Below are 17,869 nucleotides of genomic sequence, written 5' to 3' on the forward strand. Positions count from 1 at the left end.
TGGTACAGAAGCTGATTTAAATGATACGTTACAGACAGCAGAACTCTTGGGTGAATACCATCGGATCCTGGTGACTTCTTAGTTTAGTTTATCAATTTGTTCCAAAATCTCCTCTAATGACTCCTCAATCTGGGAGAGTTCCTCAGATTTGTCACCTAAAAAGAATGGCTCAGGTTTGGGAATTTCCCTCACATCCTCAGCTGCGAAGACCGATGCAAAGAATGAATTTAGTTTCTCCGCAATGCCCTTATTGTCCTTGAGTGCTCCTTTAGCATCTTGATCGTCCAGTGGCCCCACTGGTTGTTTAGCAGGCTTCCTGCTTCTGATGTACTTAGAATTTTTATTATTACTTTTTGAGTCTTTGGCTAGCTGTTCTTCAAATTCTTTTTTGGCCTTCCTAATTATATTTTTACACTTCATTTGCCAGTTTATGCTACTTTCTATTTTCCTCACTAGGATTTAACTTCCATTTTTTAAAGGATGCTTTTTTGCCTCTCACTGCTTCTTTTACTTTGTTGTTTAGTCACGGTGGCTGTTTTTTGGTTCTCTCTGTTTTTTGACTTGGGGTATACATTTAAGTTGAGCCTCCGTTATGGTGTCTTGAAAAAATTTCCATGCAGCTTGCAGGGATTTTACTTTTGGTGCTGAACCTTTTAGTTTCTGTTTAACTAACCTCCTCATTTTTGTGTAGTTCCCCCTTCTGAAATTAAATACTACAGTGTTGGGCAATTTTCCCTGTCACAGGGATGTTAAATTTAATTATATTATGTCCCTATTAATAAGCGGTCCAGCTATATTCAGCTCTTGGACCTGATCCTGGGCTCCACTCAGGACTAAATCAAGAATTACCTCTCCTCTTGTGAGTTCCAGGACTAGCTGCTCCAAGAAGCCGTCATTTAAGGTGTCAAGAAACTCTCTCTCTGCATCCCGTCCTGAGGTGATATGGACCCAGTCAATATGGGGATAGCTGAAATCCCCCATTATTATTATTGAGTTTTATTTTAATAGCCTCTCTAATCTCCCTGAGCATTTCACAGTCACTATCGCCATCCTGGTCAGGTGGTCTGTGATATATCCCTACTGCTATATTCTTATTATTCAAGCATGGAATTACTATCCATAGATTCCTTACCCAGTGCATCATCCTTTTAGAATTGTTTTGAGAGAGATCCTTAAGGCCAGAAAGAAAGAGGCAAAGGGAATAAGAAAATTTGTCCTGGTGGCACTATACTGAAAATGTTCAAATAAAGCACAAACCCAGATTCCAAAGTTCTGTATTTTTCAAAATAAAGATCACACGTTGTTTAGAGACAATCTACACAAGAGTTACAAAAAATAGTCGCCCAGGCATAAGCATACACAGGTTTGTTAATTATACACATATGGTTACAAGTGTGCTTGCAAAAAAGTTCATTGGAAATATACACAAGGCTCTGTAAATGTACACCGTGTAGTGTTACAATTCTATATTCAAACAAGGAAAATTGACAGTATGTTACATTCACTTACAAGTAGACAAAATGCAAAATACAGTTCATCTTCTGTACAAAAAGGGAAGGTGATTCACACTTTACAAGGTGAAAGGGGACTCTGATTGTAAGGAAAACTAGGGGATTCTGTACTTTTGCACTTTTTTTTACTGTCACAAAATAAGCAAAACATTACTTTTTTAAGATTCAAAAGAACACTATTTTGAACTGAATCATTCTGTATAACATTTAGAAAGGATCGCTACTGTTCGACTAGGTGACAAATAAAACCAAGCTTTTTTTTTTTTAAACATTAACTAGGCTGTATAAAGAGAACATTTCCTTCAAAAGAAAAAAAATTTACTTCTGGTTGAAATTACAATTTACAATATACAACACTATATGCTACGACCATAAAAGGTGTGAATATACACTGAAATGCACAGGTTTTGCTAATTTTTTTCTTACCAAAAAACGGGTTTATGTTGATTCAAACTTCTCCACATTTACATTACAGAGGTTTACAAATGTACAATTGTACAATCAAAAGTATGTTCCACTACTAGGGTACATTATAGATACAGATTAGACATCAAAACAAGAAAATACTACAAATTTTTATATATGTAAAGTCTACACCAAGTATACACTATATATTTATAGAAGCAAGACCAAAGCCGAGTTGGATTTTTTTCCCCTCATGCTAAATAATCAAATTTTGTCTTTCAGTGTTAACAGAACAAACTGAGTAGGCAGTAAACAAATACACCCGCCCTTCTTGATTTAAAAACTTTCTGGGTGCTTACGTTTTCTTTCAAAACTGACTGCTAAGCTACCTTCTTTAGCATGTTATGCTCCAAAAACAAAACAGAAAAAGCAATTAAAAAGTTTCAAAAACTTAAAAAATTTTTTAAACTGAAGCTTTAGCAAGTTGAATTTTTTTTTAATATTTATAAACAGCGTTAAATGCGGGTTTTTTGCCATTTAACTAAAATTCAAACTTCTTGCTGAGTTTTGAATAAAAGGAGAAAAACAGGTATTTGCAAAAAAGTCACCTGCGAGGCGGATGAATTAAAAACATTTTTTTTTCTTCAAACCAACCACCCTGAAAGTTTCCACATTTGGAATATAGATACAACAGTGAACAAAAATGTGGCCTCCCATGTACATCTGATACCTATGTACAAGTATTCTATACACCAGTAAAACAGCAGGGCAATTAGTTAATTAAAAAAAATAATTAGTACATGTTATGCATAATAAAATTAAAGAAATTTACAAAGGCTTAATTTTTGTTTGTATTTTTAGTAGTTTAGCAACCATAAAACATTTTCTAACTGTATACTGGAATATTGTCGGTTGCTGGTTTTTAAATGCCTGATGGCCAGTGAGTTTCTCTGAAATTCATTGTCTCAAATGATACCATTTGGTGGTCCACAAATTGGCCCTAAGTCAACCCCATTTTTCATGTAATATTTCTCCAGCTTGGCCAAAATGTGCTTGCCATAGGTGTACTTGCGCAGGGTCGCAATGTGAGGCCGGATCTAGGAGACAAAAAGGTTTATGGAAGTTTAGAAACCAGAACCACATACGCCCTGAGGGATTTCTGTACTCAGACTCCTTCAAGGACAGTCTTATACCATAATAGTCACCTCCTCTCCCATTCCCCATCACCCAGCCACAACTCCCCTCCCACTGATCAATTGCTAACATGGAAAAGTAATATTAGGAAAGTAATGTATTTTAGTGGCCTTTTAATAAAAACTTTAGCAGTTGGAAACAAGGAAGAGAGCCAGCACCATGTGCTCAGCCAGCCTTCTTTGGAACATCTGATCTATGGACTACACTTTAAAACCCTATTCTAATACCTTAGTGGTTTAATTTTAATTTATAGTTCAGTAACGTAAGTGCAGCAGTGACTTTAGCAAAGGAAAACTAAAAGCAGTTTGGGTTATTTTTAGGTGGGCAGCGTCCTCAGTTTAAGAGCAGTTTGATTTAGAGGTGACTGGAAAATGGAAATCCCATCCCACGAAAAACATTGTATTTTTGAAAAAGTTTGTCTTTTCATCCTGCTTTGGGACAAAAATGTGAAGTTTTCCGTGGGAAGGGATTTCCAGGAAAATCCCATTGAAAAAGATTGGAATTTTGCAGCTTTTCTACAGACAAAGTGAAACCAACAAGAGCCTTCCAGGTGGACAGCTGGCTGCCAAAGCTGGGAGGAGGCTGACAGCCAGGGAGGTAGAGAGTTGGGGCATTCAGCCTCACCTGGAAGGCTCTCATCAATTTCACTTCCTGCCTACTGGGAGTTGCTGGAATTTTCAGATGGAAAATTTCAATGTTGTGGAAAGGACATTTTCCACCAGAAAATCATTCTGATGGACAATTCCTGAACAGTTCTGATCAGATTTCTAACCCCAATGTTTACAAGGGACTTGTCTTCTTGGGGAAATTAACTGGCAGAACTATAACAGTATAAGTACCCATGAGGACACTATTCTGGGGTAAAAGTCACTTTTATTCTGAAATAGAGCATCCACACAGGGGCCTAGTACATGGAGTACATGTAATTATACCACTGTAGTTCTGCCACTCAATTTCTCTATGTAGACAAGTCCTAAGAAAAGGATGAGTCATGACAGCGATACATGAGAAAGATCCACACTGCTTGTGTATTTCTTCAATGACGTAACTAGAAGGCATATTTTAATTTCAAGGTTGAAACTATAGGAATGGTGAGTAAATACATTGAAAATTGATGCATAAATATTTTCTCCTTCTCCTCTCCTCCCTAGGAAAGAAAAATACATTATTGTTCCATTTCCCTAAGGTAGGAAATCCTAAATCCACCCCCTCTTCCTTTAATTCAGGCACGAGTTGATTTGAGCCCATTTAACCTCAAGAACCCAATTATCGGTCTTGTAAACGTCACAAACCTTTTTGCCTTTCCCTTCCTCACCCTAATATTTCCAAAGCAGGTTCAACTGGATAATTTGGAAACTGGCTGTAGAAAACACGCTAACTCCGCAACGGTGTTTCTTTGTCTTATCATCCCTCAACAGCCTGCATCTGTGATTCTTTTCTGAGTTTTCACTGTCCAGTTTGGTGATTGTATACAGTTTAATGGTTTGGTCATATTCTTGTGTGTTAAAATAAATGTATCGTTTTTACAGTATAATGGCATTGCATCAATAAACTGGCTGTAGAAAACGGCCATTAAAACAATCTGCAAGCAAAGTCCATTATTTTGGATGAGCCCTGTAGAAGACAGACTACATTTTAAAAAGCCATGTTATTACGCCCATGACAGTTACACAGAAACCTAATTAGCTGCTTATTCTGATCAAAGGAAAGGAACTGGCTTGACAGAAGGAAGCACAAGGTACTAACACCCCTCCCCCCAAGTGACAGTATAGCTATTGCAGAATTATATGCTGGTATAAATACCCACCTCCAGAATAAAATTACATTATTTCAGATTACGCCCTCCATCTTGGCAGCAGATAATTAAACCCTGTTCAGAATTTTAGTCTTTGCTTGTAGATTGTTTTAATGATAATTATTCCACCAAAACTATACCAGTTAACTTCCCCAAGCAGACAAGCCCACACACACTGTGGTGTACAAATTACATACATGCTCCTTTTATTTTAAAGGAACACTGTCTGGTCAAATGACTTAATGTCTAGCTTCAATTCTCAAAGGAGTCTAAAGGAATTCAATTTCATTAGGATTTGGTACCTGACTCCTTGGGTTCCACTGAAAATCCCAGCATTTAGATTTTACATTCCCATGTTGGCAACTCTCATAATTGTATTATTAGTCTAGCTATAATTGGTGCTTTTCATACAGCCCCAATCCCTGCAGTTGTGTGATTGTATGAAAATCTCAGATTTAGGGGGAGTTTTTTTAAACAAGTTTCTGTCCCTTGTGGTTGTAGAGAAAAACTTGAAAACACAATTGCTAAAGGTTCAAAAAACAGAAAGCAAATAAAAAGCCCAAAATTATTATTTTAAAAATCTCATTATTTTGAATCCAGGGTTGGTAGTATTGCAATATTTAAGACAAATTTGTTTCCTTATTTAAAAAACAAACAAATCTAATCTTGCAACCTTTGTAAACTCAAACACTGCAACAGTGTACGAATAAACTAACAAAAGTAAAACTGACTAATGTATTAACTCACCAAGCTGACTAATGTATTAACTCACCAAAAATGCAGAAAGCAAACAGTGCAACTAAAGACAGAAAGCAAAATTGAGTTTTCAATTTGATTAATCTAAGGTGTTCTTGCTAACAAGGAAATTTGTTTAAAAGTAATTTTTAATCTGACACTAGCTTTTTAAATGCAGTGTATGCTGCATATTCCAAATGGATGAAGCATTCCATAGCATAGAAGTTACATCAAGTTTTTAAAGAAAGTCTATTTAAAGTGCTGTTGTAATGTTTCAGCATGAAATGACAAACATGGTGACTGTCCTTAGAATTCCTGTTAACAGCTCTGGATTCAGCTGTTTCTAGAAGTCTGACTCAGCTCCTCTGAGTACATGGTGAGGTTCTCATTATTGAACAGCGTTCTCAGTGAGGGCAAGTGTGTCATCATCGCCAGACCTCTGAAACGTACCTGAATTTCAACATGTCTAGCTGGCTTTGTTACAGCCCAAATTGTATCAGCACTTTTGTTATAAAACCCCATGTTCACATGCATGTAAGTAGGCCAGAAAAGACTGGTAAAGACCCTAGATGAGTTTTACCTCCAAGTGTGTAAATGGTATACCTGGTAGGAGGGATAAACCAATGGCAGTCCTCGTGATGAGACAAGTATAAGTCACTCTACAGAGAGAGATATATGCTTGAAATGCCAGCTTTCAGGGAATATTTTTAGGATCTCAGGACTGCCTCTCAACTCTCATGATTTTTGAAAGTGCCAGGATTAGAGCCACGCACAGCTCACTAAATATGAGCTTTATCAGGAGGAATTCCTCATTCTTACTGCTAGAGATTAATGAATTTGTCTTAGAATGTAACACGCAATGCTTGGCACTAAGCAGTTCAATGAGTTGAGAACCTGACTGATAGGTTGCACTCTGAAGAGGTTTAGGTTCCAGCCACTTAGATCTTTGTGCTACAAACTCCAAAATCTATGCTGATTCCCAAGCACAAACCCTACTGTTAGTAACTGGTGGCAGCTGCTTACCTTGTGCATGACAATCTTCCGTTGAGCTGGTTCTGCCACATCAATCATTTTCTGTACCACGTAGTTGGCATACTGATCTTTCATCATGGTGTATAAGGCACTGTGAGGGCCGTCGTTCATAGTGCACACCTCATCAATCAACATGGCACGCTCCGTGCGGGAGGCGTGAGTAACACATTTCTCCACAACATTGCTGCAACACAAGAAGGTGGTAGTATGTCACCCCACAATATCCCGATTTAGCTTTCCAGTCAACCCCAGAGTGATGATCTTGAGGTCTCTAACTGAGAATGGCCATTAGGAAAGCCAGGAAGTGCTGGTATGGAAACTCAGCAGCATGATATTTTGGAATCTTGACCAAAGAACTTTTGGTTTCTATTAACGACAAAGCTCAAAAGGCTCACATGGACTAATATTTAAAAGTTCATCCACATCCCTTTCATCTGGAAAACTCACAAGAACAAGGAGTGGGGCAAGATTTACAGGATTTCATGGTTTGGGCTGAGATGCATACATCCAAGAGCAGTCTTTCTAGAACCGCTGTTTCACATCCTGAGCAAAACTAGGAAGCATAGAAGCACATGCAAAAAAAGACGTTTACTGCACTATTTCAAACCTTGGATTTGATAAGCAATTTGAGCAAAGGATCAGCTCAGGTCTTATTTCATCCAAATTAACTTGTGCATCCCTAGTTTGAAAGCCTATAGTGTAAAATTTTAAGTTTATATCCCATCCATGCTATCTGAGTTGTCCTTAGCATGTCCCTCTTAGCATTGTATTTCAACTTGAAAGGAGATCCTGGGTTAGAACAGGGAAATGCAGGACAATTAAAAGAGGGATGTGATATCTTAGTTTCGGTGAACACCTTCCATAATTACTCTGTTTGACAGGAAGGCAAATGACTGCTATTGCCTGTCATCTCTGGAGGTCCAAGTGTAAAATGTGACATACGAAAAGGGTTTGCTGGTCTCAACTTCTGTTCTAGAGGACCTGGGTTTATAGCACAGAGTCACCAAGTGATTTGCTACAACTGTTGTGTGCTGCACAGGGGAGACAATGAACTGATTAACACTCTGCATGGGAGATGGACAGTACATCTCAGTAAAGCAAGCCAGGGAGGAAGCAATTTGGAATAACTGTGTTAAGATACTTCCCTGGCATGCTAGCACATGTAGGAGAAACAGTGTTTTTATAGGATTTGGACTTTACGAAGCAAATGCAAACCTGGCAAATTTATGTTGACTCAACACGAGCACGTTGCCTCTAATTTCTGCTACGATCTTGCTTTTGTCCTCAGGCCGACCATGTTCTAGTACATGTTGGATAACATAGTTCCCATACTGATCCTGTAACAAAGCGTATGGAAACCATTAACGCTAAACCAGCTCCCTGTGCTAGTAAGTTTTGTAAACTTTAGTTTAACTACACACTAATTAGTCTAAAATTAGCTGAAATGATATAATCAATATTTCTACTGCTAGAGAAGGTCACATTCTAAAATTTTAATATGACATAAAAGACTAACTCTGTGCCAATTATAATCCAGAATAATTGGTTCTTGAGCATGAAGCATGTTGATTATACTAACTGCTTAAGCAAAGAAACCATTTCAAATGTCCTCAACCTCCAAGTTCTAGAATACTGAAACACCTACACTAGAATACTAACACAGTTCACAGAGCCAATCCCCTGTCCTCCCCTCACATACCTTCGAGACACCCCACCTGCCCCGCCCTGCACTGTAACACCCAATGAGAATGGCTAGGTGTGTAGCCTGCCAGTGAGCCAGTAATTTCTTTTCTTCACTTTTCAAAAGGCTAAAAAGCTTTGATGCTTTCAACTTGTACCCAGAAGGTATATTTATACAACAGCTGGGAGGGTGCTCCCCAGCATGGGTTGCGAAACATGCGCTAGCTCTGCATGTGGCTTTGGCAGGCAGCATGAATGGTGGCTCAGACTAGTCCCCTGAGTACAAATGCGCCTGACCCCCCAGTACGTCCTCAGGTGGCTAGCCTGAACCCCTGTCCATGCTGCCACGGGTACACTGCTATTTTTAGCATGCTAGCTTGAGCACAACTAGTGCATGTCTATCTACGCATGCCGAGAAGCCTCTTCTACATACTGTCTAGACCAGCAGCTCTCAGCCTTTCCAGACTACTGCAACCTTCCAGGAGTCTGATTTGTCTTGCGTACCCCCAAGTTTCACCTCACTTAAAAACTACTTGCTTACAAAATCAGACAAGATACAGAAGTGTCACAGCCACACTATTACTGAGAAATCGCTGACTTTCTCATTTTTGCCATAGAATTATAAAATAAATCAATTTCAATATAAATATTATACACTGCAATGTAAGTATAGCATATAGAGCAGTATAAATAAGTCATTGTCCGTGTGAAATTTTAGTTTGTACTGACTTCACTAGTGCTCTTTATGTAGCCTGTTGTAAAACTAGGCAAATCTCTAGATGACTTGCTGTACTCCCTGGAAGACCTCTGGGTACCCCCAGGGGGACGTGTAGCCCTGATTGAGAACCACTGGTCCAGACATACCCTTATATTATAATACTTGCAACCTTGGGTTCCTTTTATGCTGCCACCCTTGTCTTCTCCCTCCTCCCCTGGTTGTGGGCTACACCCCACTACATCTTGTCCCTCGTCAGAGACTGTAAGCTCCCCGAGGAAGGGACTGTATGTCTGTACAGCGCCGGCAATACCAGAGCCCCAAAACTTCAGCAATCCAGAGCAATAACGAAAACAGGCTGTACAGCAATCTCCCTCCTAATTCCTGCCCACTACCTGCACAAGCTGCTCGGTGTGTTGATGAAGCTCCTCCAAGATGGGAAGAGTCTGCTCAGGCAGACAATGCTCTAGGATCCGCTGAATCACACGACAGCCGTATGGATGCGTAGACAATGCGAATACCTGCATTCAACAGATACAAGTCAGTATAGGAAACACTTCTTTTAGTCCCACTTTTTGAAGCTTAAGCATTCTTTATAATTGAATAGAAAAGTGATCGTAAAAATAGCAGCATCTTATTCACTGAATCTGTTCCACATATGTAACCAAAATTATGACTGAATGATTGCTAGTGCTCAGGTCTTCTGAGTCCCAATTTATTGCTCTACCTACCAGGCCACACTATGAGTAGTAAGGCTACGTTTATGTCATGGAAGTTACAGAATCTGTGACTTCCAGAGACCTCCATGACACTTTGTGCTTCAACCTTAGGATTCCTGCGAGGGGCAACAGCCTCCTGAGGCTCCCCCCACTCCTTACAGGGTTCCAGCAACAGGCGACAGCCTCTGAGGGGCCCCTCCCGTGGGACAGCATTGCACCACTGGCCTGCTGGGTGTCCTTGGACAAGCCACATCTCTGCCTCAGTTTCCCCATTTGTAAAATGAGGATAATGATATTAACCTTCCTTGTAAAGTGCTTTACAAGAACTGGATGTTGTTATTATAAAGACTGATTTACAACTTTCTGCTTTGGCTGTATGGATACTTTATGCTGGTTATCAACTATAGTTACATGCCAAAAATTATGTAAGAAGTGGCTTAAAGAGGTGACAGGTAAAAAAGCTTAGTGGAGGGTGAAGTACATTCTGTCCTTCAATCAGTACTGAGGACACATGATAAAATACACTAATAACTGAATTTCCTCAACTCTCTGGGTTTATTTTACGACCTTACCATTTCATTGTAGGGGTACCAGGTGTCAAAGAATCTTCCCCCTTCCAAAAGCATGAGAATAGGTTGAGAAGAACTCACCTCCCTACTCAGTCAAGCACTCTTGCTCAACTTGTTATTTAAAGCAAAATATTCTCTTCAGCTGTTTAAAACCAATTAACACAAAGCCGCTACTCTATCTCAGCCGGATAGGCTATAAAAATTATAATAAAAAGCTTCTTCTGAATTGAACAAGCACACAAAAGCCTCTTCAAAGGCAGTTAAATTCTGACATGATCTTGAGGTGCCATGTTTACGCTTTCAGTATAAAGTCCAGATGGAACTGGCTCATTTCACAAGATGAGAGAAGATTTTTCTAATCGCCAGTGTCTGGGATCTAAGTTTCTAGCGATACTCTTTCTGCCTTTTAGATTGCCTCCTGCATTGATACTCCACTGGAAGAGTTAGAACGTAACTGCCTAGCTTGTTAAGGAACATGGCAGGCTAGAATCTTGCTTGCTGTCCTATAGCTGACAGGTTTTGCAATGCTAATGGTAATAAACGAACTGGGTGTGTTAGTAAAGAAAGAAGCAACTTGAAAACAACCATAGAGAAGACTCAATGTATAAGAAGGTGGTTTTTTTAACTGTTACTTTTCTGACCATAAGTGTGCTTTAAAAGGTAAGCGAAATGAGGACTGAAAGAGTCCTAGCATCAAAACGAAAACTCACTTTCAGGCTGGGATTTCATCTTTCAGCTTCAATTCAAAGCCAATTATGGCAGCAGAGCTGGAGACACTTAAAATAGGGATTTTATAATGAAAAGGTCAGGATAACTGAACTACAATAGCACAGATAAAGGCTGCTACATAATTAAATGGCTATTCATAAGCATACTAGGAGTTCCAGGAACGGAATGGGACAGAAATGGCTCTACATCTCTGGAGGTAAATTAAATTAAACTTTCTGGCCCACAACTGGACCCTTGGGAAAGCTTTTCAAAACAAATGTCACGATGAAAATTTACTAGTCCAGCCACAAAGCAAAGCATACTCATCATCCTTACTATGAAGACTGGTGGAAAAAACCTAATTGTTCACCCACCAAAAAAAAAAAATATTACTTGTTCCAGTGAAATAGATTTTTGCAAGGCTGCTCTGTGAGATATCTCGGCAGGCAAAAGGACAATGCTTGTGACTGAAGAGGTGTCCACCCATATTTTATTGCTAAATTCTTCCCAGGGGTGTTTGCAGGAAACAAGCCGTTACAGCTGAAAACCCAACGGTCTGAGTGAGTTATAGCAACTAAGCTTCTGTTCAAAGTGATACTAAACACCACAAATAATGAGGGCTCAACATTTTATTTCTATCTTCTCAAGAACTTACCTGCCCCTTAAATGCATCAATGATAAACTGCAGGGACTGAGGCTGTACACACTCAATACACTTCTGCACCACGTGATTACCATTCTGGTCTTTCACACACTTCAGTACATGGCCATCTAGCTCCCGTACCATCTCGTTCTATTGGAAAGAAAGACAGATACAAACAGAAAGCACCCCCGGAGTTCATAGCTTACAAATATCCATGCAGAATCTTCATTAATAACCCCCACCAAAAAAAAAAACCCAACCAAAAAAACCAACTAAACAAACAAAAAACAAAGGACATCCACACTAAATCTAAAGTTTAAAAGTCCTCCATGAAGAACTTGGTTGTGTCTCATCACTACCGTAATGAAAGTTTTCCAACAGTTGATGATGCAGTGATGCTATGCACTAAGCTTACTGTGCTACACAGATAACTAATAAAAAGCCATTTATGATTACAAAGTTAGGTGAAGCAGTTGTCTAGTTAAGGAACAACCGACAAGCATCCTGTCTCAAACATCCATATGCATTGCAGTTAGCATTCATATGAATAATACAGAACGCAGAGAACTTACATTAAAAAAATTTGAAGTGAAACTACATGAGAAATACTTTAGTCATCAGTGAAATGCAGCCATTGCTGGAGTAGATGGTGATAATTATTCAGAGCACAGCAATGCCATACAATAGTACAGGACAAAGTAAGTGGAACTTAGGTAAGATTAATCTAATTATAATAGGAGTTTAGGCGACAGTGGAGCTAACAGCTCCACTCTTATAAAACATGGTGTGGAATCTATAAAAACAACCAACGGTCAGGATTTCACTTTTACAACTGATCCACACCATGCCACTTTCAGGATCAGAGAACTGCTCCACACCATACTGGGACATTAATTCAGCAAAGACTTAGACTGATAGGAACTTCTCTTGGGCCCCCACACCACGATTTCTTGCAGCACAAACACCCCTCCCTATTGCTGTGCTGAAGAAATAGCCCAAAGTAAATATACTTCTAAATTAACAACTGAAATGGGCTTTAATAAGCCAATGAGAGATCCTTAAATTGTGATTCCCAAAAATCTTTGGTTTCAGAGTAACAGCCGTGTTAGTCTGTATTCGCAAAAAGAAAAGGAGTACTTGTGGCACCTTAGAGACTAACCAATTTATTAGAGCATAAGCTTTCGTGAGCTACAGCTCATGCACTGCATTTCTCATTTTAAATATCTACGTTGTTAATGAAATCCTGGATGAGGGAATGGGATCTTTGCCAGTCTGTTCGCAGCAGAAGCTAGGTGATTTCCCATGTGTGTCTAATACTTGGTCTCTCTGGCTAATATCTTGGAAGGAATAAAGAATTCCTCCCAAGTACGCAAGAGTGCATTAAGTATATAGTTGATGTTGAAAGGCAGGATTTTGACCTCCTACATTAATGCAGCAAAGTCCTACTGAGTGGGAACAATTTGGGAACAAAAAGCAACAATTTGGGAACTGTTTACTTGGAGGGATTTAAACAGACGTCTGCCAATTCACTATCAACGTCCCCACGTGCCACATTACAATGTGATTACAGGAAACACTGGAAATTGTTTAACTGTGAGATGGCACAGTCTGATGGCACTCCTTGTCTGTAATGGATTCACAGAATGTCACACACTTATCATGCACATGAAACATAACATATATTCCACAAACCAAATCTAAGGAAAACCACTGACAGACAAAAACAATGCAACAAGTGTATAATAATTCAAGTACCAAACAGCAAGAAACATTCAACATCAAGAAGAAAGTTAAAATGGAAACTTACAATTACCTGCTGGTCTGGGGGGATAAACTCAAGAGCCTTCTGAATAACTCTGCAGCCGTACATCTGCAAAGCCAGGGACAGAACGTGCCCACGGATACGTTCTGCCAAGGCCAACTTCTGATCAAGACTGCCAAACTAGAAAGGAGGACAGACACTGTTGTTCTAACATGCACCAAACCTTTGTGAAGCCCAGGAATAGACTGGGAAAGGAGGGGCAGTAAGCAGGTTATGATGTTAAAGTCTCTGGTTTCGCATTTCAAAGCCCAGAAGAGCATGTGGAGTCCCTGAAAGAACTGCATGCTCTTTGGGGGTGTATCAACAAAATGAGGAGGTGACTGTGTGTCAGACATGCCCGATACATTCAACAGAAGTCAAGTGACAAAGGTACTGAACTCACCACATTCAGACACACATACCAGCTGATTAACACAGTGACACTGAAAAAGTTCCTGGAAAGACCATGCACTCCAAGCAAGCCCCCCCTAACCAGCCCTTCGTACAATTTCCATACAAACAGGATGTGGCCCTCAGGCCAAAAAGTTTGCCCACCCCTGTTGTAGAGGATCTAGGCACCTCCCGAGGGGAGAATTTTTAAAGAGCTATCTGACACCTGGTGCATCCTAAAGGCAAAACAAGTACTCTTCCGAAGCGTTTAAGAGCCTCAGGCCTGAGTCATCCCAGCAGGGAGAATTTAGCAGCATCTGGAGATGGAGTGACTACCCTGTCAGTGCTGAACAATCTCCTACCCTTATTTGGTGGCAGGGTCTTTACATAGCTACCCTCCAGCACCCCAGGATTAGTTCCTGTCGGACAGGAACTAGCAAACAAGGGAATGAAAACTCACTTCAAAGAACTTCTGTATGACGTAATTGCCAAACACATCGACCATCAGCTGGTAAGCTGCCTGTAGGATTTCATTGAACACAAGCTGGCGCTCAGCAGGGGTGGCACGCTCCAGTTTCAGCTGAATAAACCTGAGGAACAGGATTGGTGTGATGTTATAATTCGAAGGGCTACTGGCACATGCTCCCTCACTGTATTCATTCTACTAAAAACCCATTCCAAAGCCCCATGTTTTCTGGCTCAAAATAAACCGAGTTACATACAGTGCCTATTTGAAACTCTAGGTGATGGCACAAGTACAAATATCCCAAGAATCTCCCTGTTGCACAGCAAAGCACATCCTGACGCAGGGTTATTGGTTACTTCCTGCTTGGACAGCCCTTTGAACACTGGGAGCATGAAGTGATGCTGGCACAGCGAGCAGGTTAACTAGGTAATGAGACTGCTCCTATTTACACACAAAGCACTTGGGGACAAACACTGGTGGCAGAGTATCTACAAAAAGGAGCATGAGAGTGAAGCAATTTGGTTGCACAGTTTCCGCTCCTGTGTAGAGCCTCCTTGCTTCTGATGTTCACTGCACACTGAGCTGAACAAGAAGGGAGTGTCCTAAAAGTGTCATATTGTGTATTGTTTTTAATCCCACCTGGATCCATGCTGATCCTGGGAAAACTCCATGATGTGCCCGGCAATCTCCCTGAGCTGCAGGTTAGGGTACCGGTTATTGCGGAAGTCTTCGAGCAGCCTGCTTCGGCCAGAGGGCATGACATCAGACATCCCGTAGCGCAGGCGAGAGGAGGGGAACAGTGTGCTGCTGGGGCTGAAGAGGCTAGAGGCACTGCTTGCACTGCGGTACTTGGCTTCAGCTCCAGGGGCAGCGGAGATGTAGCGGCCGCTACCATTTGTGAGCCCTCCTGTGGGTCACAAAAATGAGGATGTTTCAAAAGCTAACGGTGAGCAGCTGAATGACTGGGCTCCAGACAGAGACAGGAGCTCTTTGTAAGACTCTTTCTATGCTATTCCTAGTCCAGCTAAACTGGTTTTGCTGGCAACCTGTTCTTGAAGACAGACTGGACAAACTGTCCCAGGAAACAGTTTAGCTAGGACTGTGTTTAAGCATGGTTCTTTAATTCGGCACTATTGCATTTAAGCAGAACTGCCTAAAGATTTCACTGGGGAGTTTGGTTTAAAACTGGTAAGGCCTTTAGTTCCTGAGACTGTTTAAAGGAGTCTAAAAATCTGGCATGCTGTCAGTTTCAAGTCTTTCCTATCACAATACAGCAACTGTCCGCATCCCTTTCTGACTCTCCTAGCCCATCCAGGGCCCACCCTGTACTTTAAAGTCCCTTTTAAGGATGTAGTGTAGTAATATGTACAAGTGTGAAAGGGTAACATCTGTATTTCCACAAGTGGCAGTCCTTGCTAATGCAATAGGAATTTAGCAGCTTTTAAAGTTGCAACAGTGTGGCTGGCCCATCTTGGACTGTCTCCCCCAGGACAAGACAGGCTCCCAAAGCTACTTTTACAACTTTAAAGGGATCCTCAGGTGCATTAGAAGTGTTTCAGATACATCTGCGCCAAGTCTCCCTGTCAACTTGTGTGGTTTTTCAATCATATTTTCCTAATTTTCCAATGTTTTTCTTTCCTCTGTCGTCGCGTGAAACGACTCACTCAAAATAAACACAAGAAAACAGTGAAATTCAACACAATGAGCTGCCAAATGCACAAAAGAAACAGAATTATTTATTTTCCACTACAGTCTTTCAGTTAGCAATTTTACCTCTTATTGGTTAAAGGGAGTCCTACTGTCCCTTCAATATATGTTTCGCTGGGAAACCTCGGTGAGCAAATATAATTATTGAAAAGCTTTCAAAAGTAGCCCCAAATGATCATCTTCCTGTTAGGAGAAGTGGGGAAGAGTTTAGGATTCATACTACATTTAGGGGATGCACAGGTGGATGGAAAGTCACTTAAAAAACCCAAACACCGTTTCTTTATCCATAACTGTAATTTCTCACAAAGTTCCATCAACTGTTACAAACTCGCCCGGTCCTGCACCCCCTCAGCTTCGCTGAAGACTTTTCCCCTTTACATACAGTAGTGTTTCTCAACCCTTTTGATACTAGGGACCAGCTTCCTAAACTGAGTCAGGGAGAGCTCACGGACCAGTCATTGAGAAACACTGATATACAGGACCCAGGCTCCCTCTAGTGGACAGCTGTTGCAACTCATCTTGAGGAACAAGATTTTACTATTAAGAAAAAAAAAAAAGGAGTCCTTGTGGCACCTTGGAGAGGAACGAATGTAGTTGGGCAGAAGCGTTCGTGGGCTAGAGCCCACTTCACCGGATGCATGGAGTAAAAGATACAGGAGCAGGTATAAATATATGAAAGGATGTGGGTTACTTTACCAAGTGTTAGGTCAGTCTAACGAGATAAATCAATTAACAGCAGGGTACCAATAACTTTTGAAGTGGTGAGGGAGTGGCCCATTACAGACAGCTGAAACTACACCATCTGCTCAAGAAACTCCCTAAAGAAGCACAGGAACAAATCTGCACAGACACACCCCTAGAGCCCCGACCTGGGGTATTCTACCTGCTATCCAAGATCCATAAACCTGGAAATCCTGGACGCCCCATCATCTCAGGCATTGGCTCTCTGACAGCAGGATTGTCTGGCTATGTGGACCCTCTCCTCAGGCCCTATGCTACCAGCACTCCCAGCTATCTTCGAGACACCACTGACTTCCTGAGGAAACTTCAATCCATCGGTGATTTTCCTGTAACACCATCCTGGCCACTATGGATGTAGATGCCCTCTACACCAACATCCCACACAAAGATGGACTACAAGCCGTCAAGAATAGCATCCCCGATAGCATCATGGCAAACCTGGTGGCTGCACTTTGTGACTTTGACCTCACCCACAACTATTTCAGATTTGGGGACAATTTATACATTTAAGTCAGCGGCACTGCTATGGGTACCCGCATGGCCCCTCAATATGCCAACATTTTTATGGCTGACTTAGAACAACGCTTCCTCAACTCTCGTCCCCTTATGCCCCTACTCTACTTGCGCTACATTGACGACATCTTCATCATCTGGACCCATGGGAAGGAGGCCCTTGAGGAATTCCACCAAGATTTCAATGATTTCCACCCTACCATCAACCTCAGCCTGGACCAGTCCACACAAGAGATCCACTTCCTAGACAGGTTTCAGAGTAACAGCCGTGTTAGTCTGTATTCTCTGTAACCAGTTAGTCTCTAAGGTGCCACAAGTACTCCTTTTCTTTTTACTTCCTAGACACTACAGTGCTAATAAGCGATGGTCACATCACCACCACCCTATACCGGAAACCTACTGACTGCTATACTTACCTACATGCCTCCAGCTTTCATCTAGACCACATCACACGATCCATTGTCTACAGCCAAGCTTTAAGATACAACCACATTTGCTCCGATCCCTCAGACAAACACCTACAGAATCTCTATCAAGTGTTCTTA

General features: G+C 40.9%; 1 protein-coding gene across 7 annotated transcripts in view; it reads right to left on the reverse strand.

Annotated features, from left to right (window-relative positions):
* Nucleotides 1-1,258: 1,258 nt before the first annotated feature.
* PUM1 (pumilio RNA binding family member 1) overlaps nt 1,259-17,869 on the reverse strand; it is a 134,380-nt gene continuing 117,769 nt past the window's right edge. For 5 of the 7 annotated variants that reach the window (XM_084652398.1, XM_084652401.1, XM_084652400.1 and 2 more), the window contains 8 exons: nt 15,003-15,270; nt 14,358-14,487; nt 13,514-13,648; nt 11,719-11,856; nt 9,463-9,588; nt 7,888-8,009; nt 6,664-6,856; nt 1,259-3,013 (listed from right to left, as the gene is read on the reverse strand). In XM_084652398.1, coding sequence (XP_084508524.1) covers nt 2,882-3,013; nt 6,664-6,856; nt 7,888-8,009; nt 9,463-9,588; nt 11,719-11,856; nt 13,514-13,648; nt 14,358-14,487; nt 15,003-15,270 — 1,244 coding nt within the window. In that variant the 3' untranslated portion in view covers nt 1,259-2,881. The remainder of the gene's footprint in view (nt 3,014-6,663; nt 6,857-7,887; nt 8,010-9,462; nt 9,589-11,718; nt 11,857-13,513; nt 13,649-14,357; nt 14,488-15,002; nt 15,271-17,869) is intronic. The other 2 variants (XM_084652402.1, XM_084652399.1) reach the window with 1 other exon arrangement.

This window comes from Lepidochelys olivacea (assembly GCF_965140295.1).
Source record: "Lepidochelys olivacea isolate rLepOli2 genome assembly, chromosome: 19".
Classification (NCBI taxonomy): domain Eukaryota; kingdom Metazoa; phylum Chordata; order Testudines; family Cheloniidae; genus Lepidochelys; species Lepidochelys olivacea.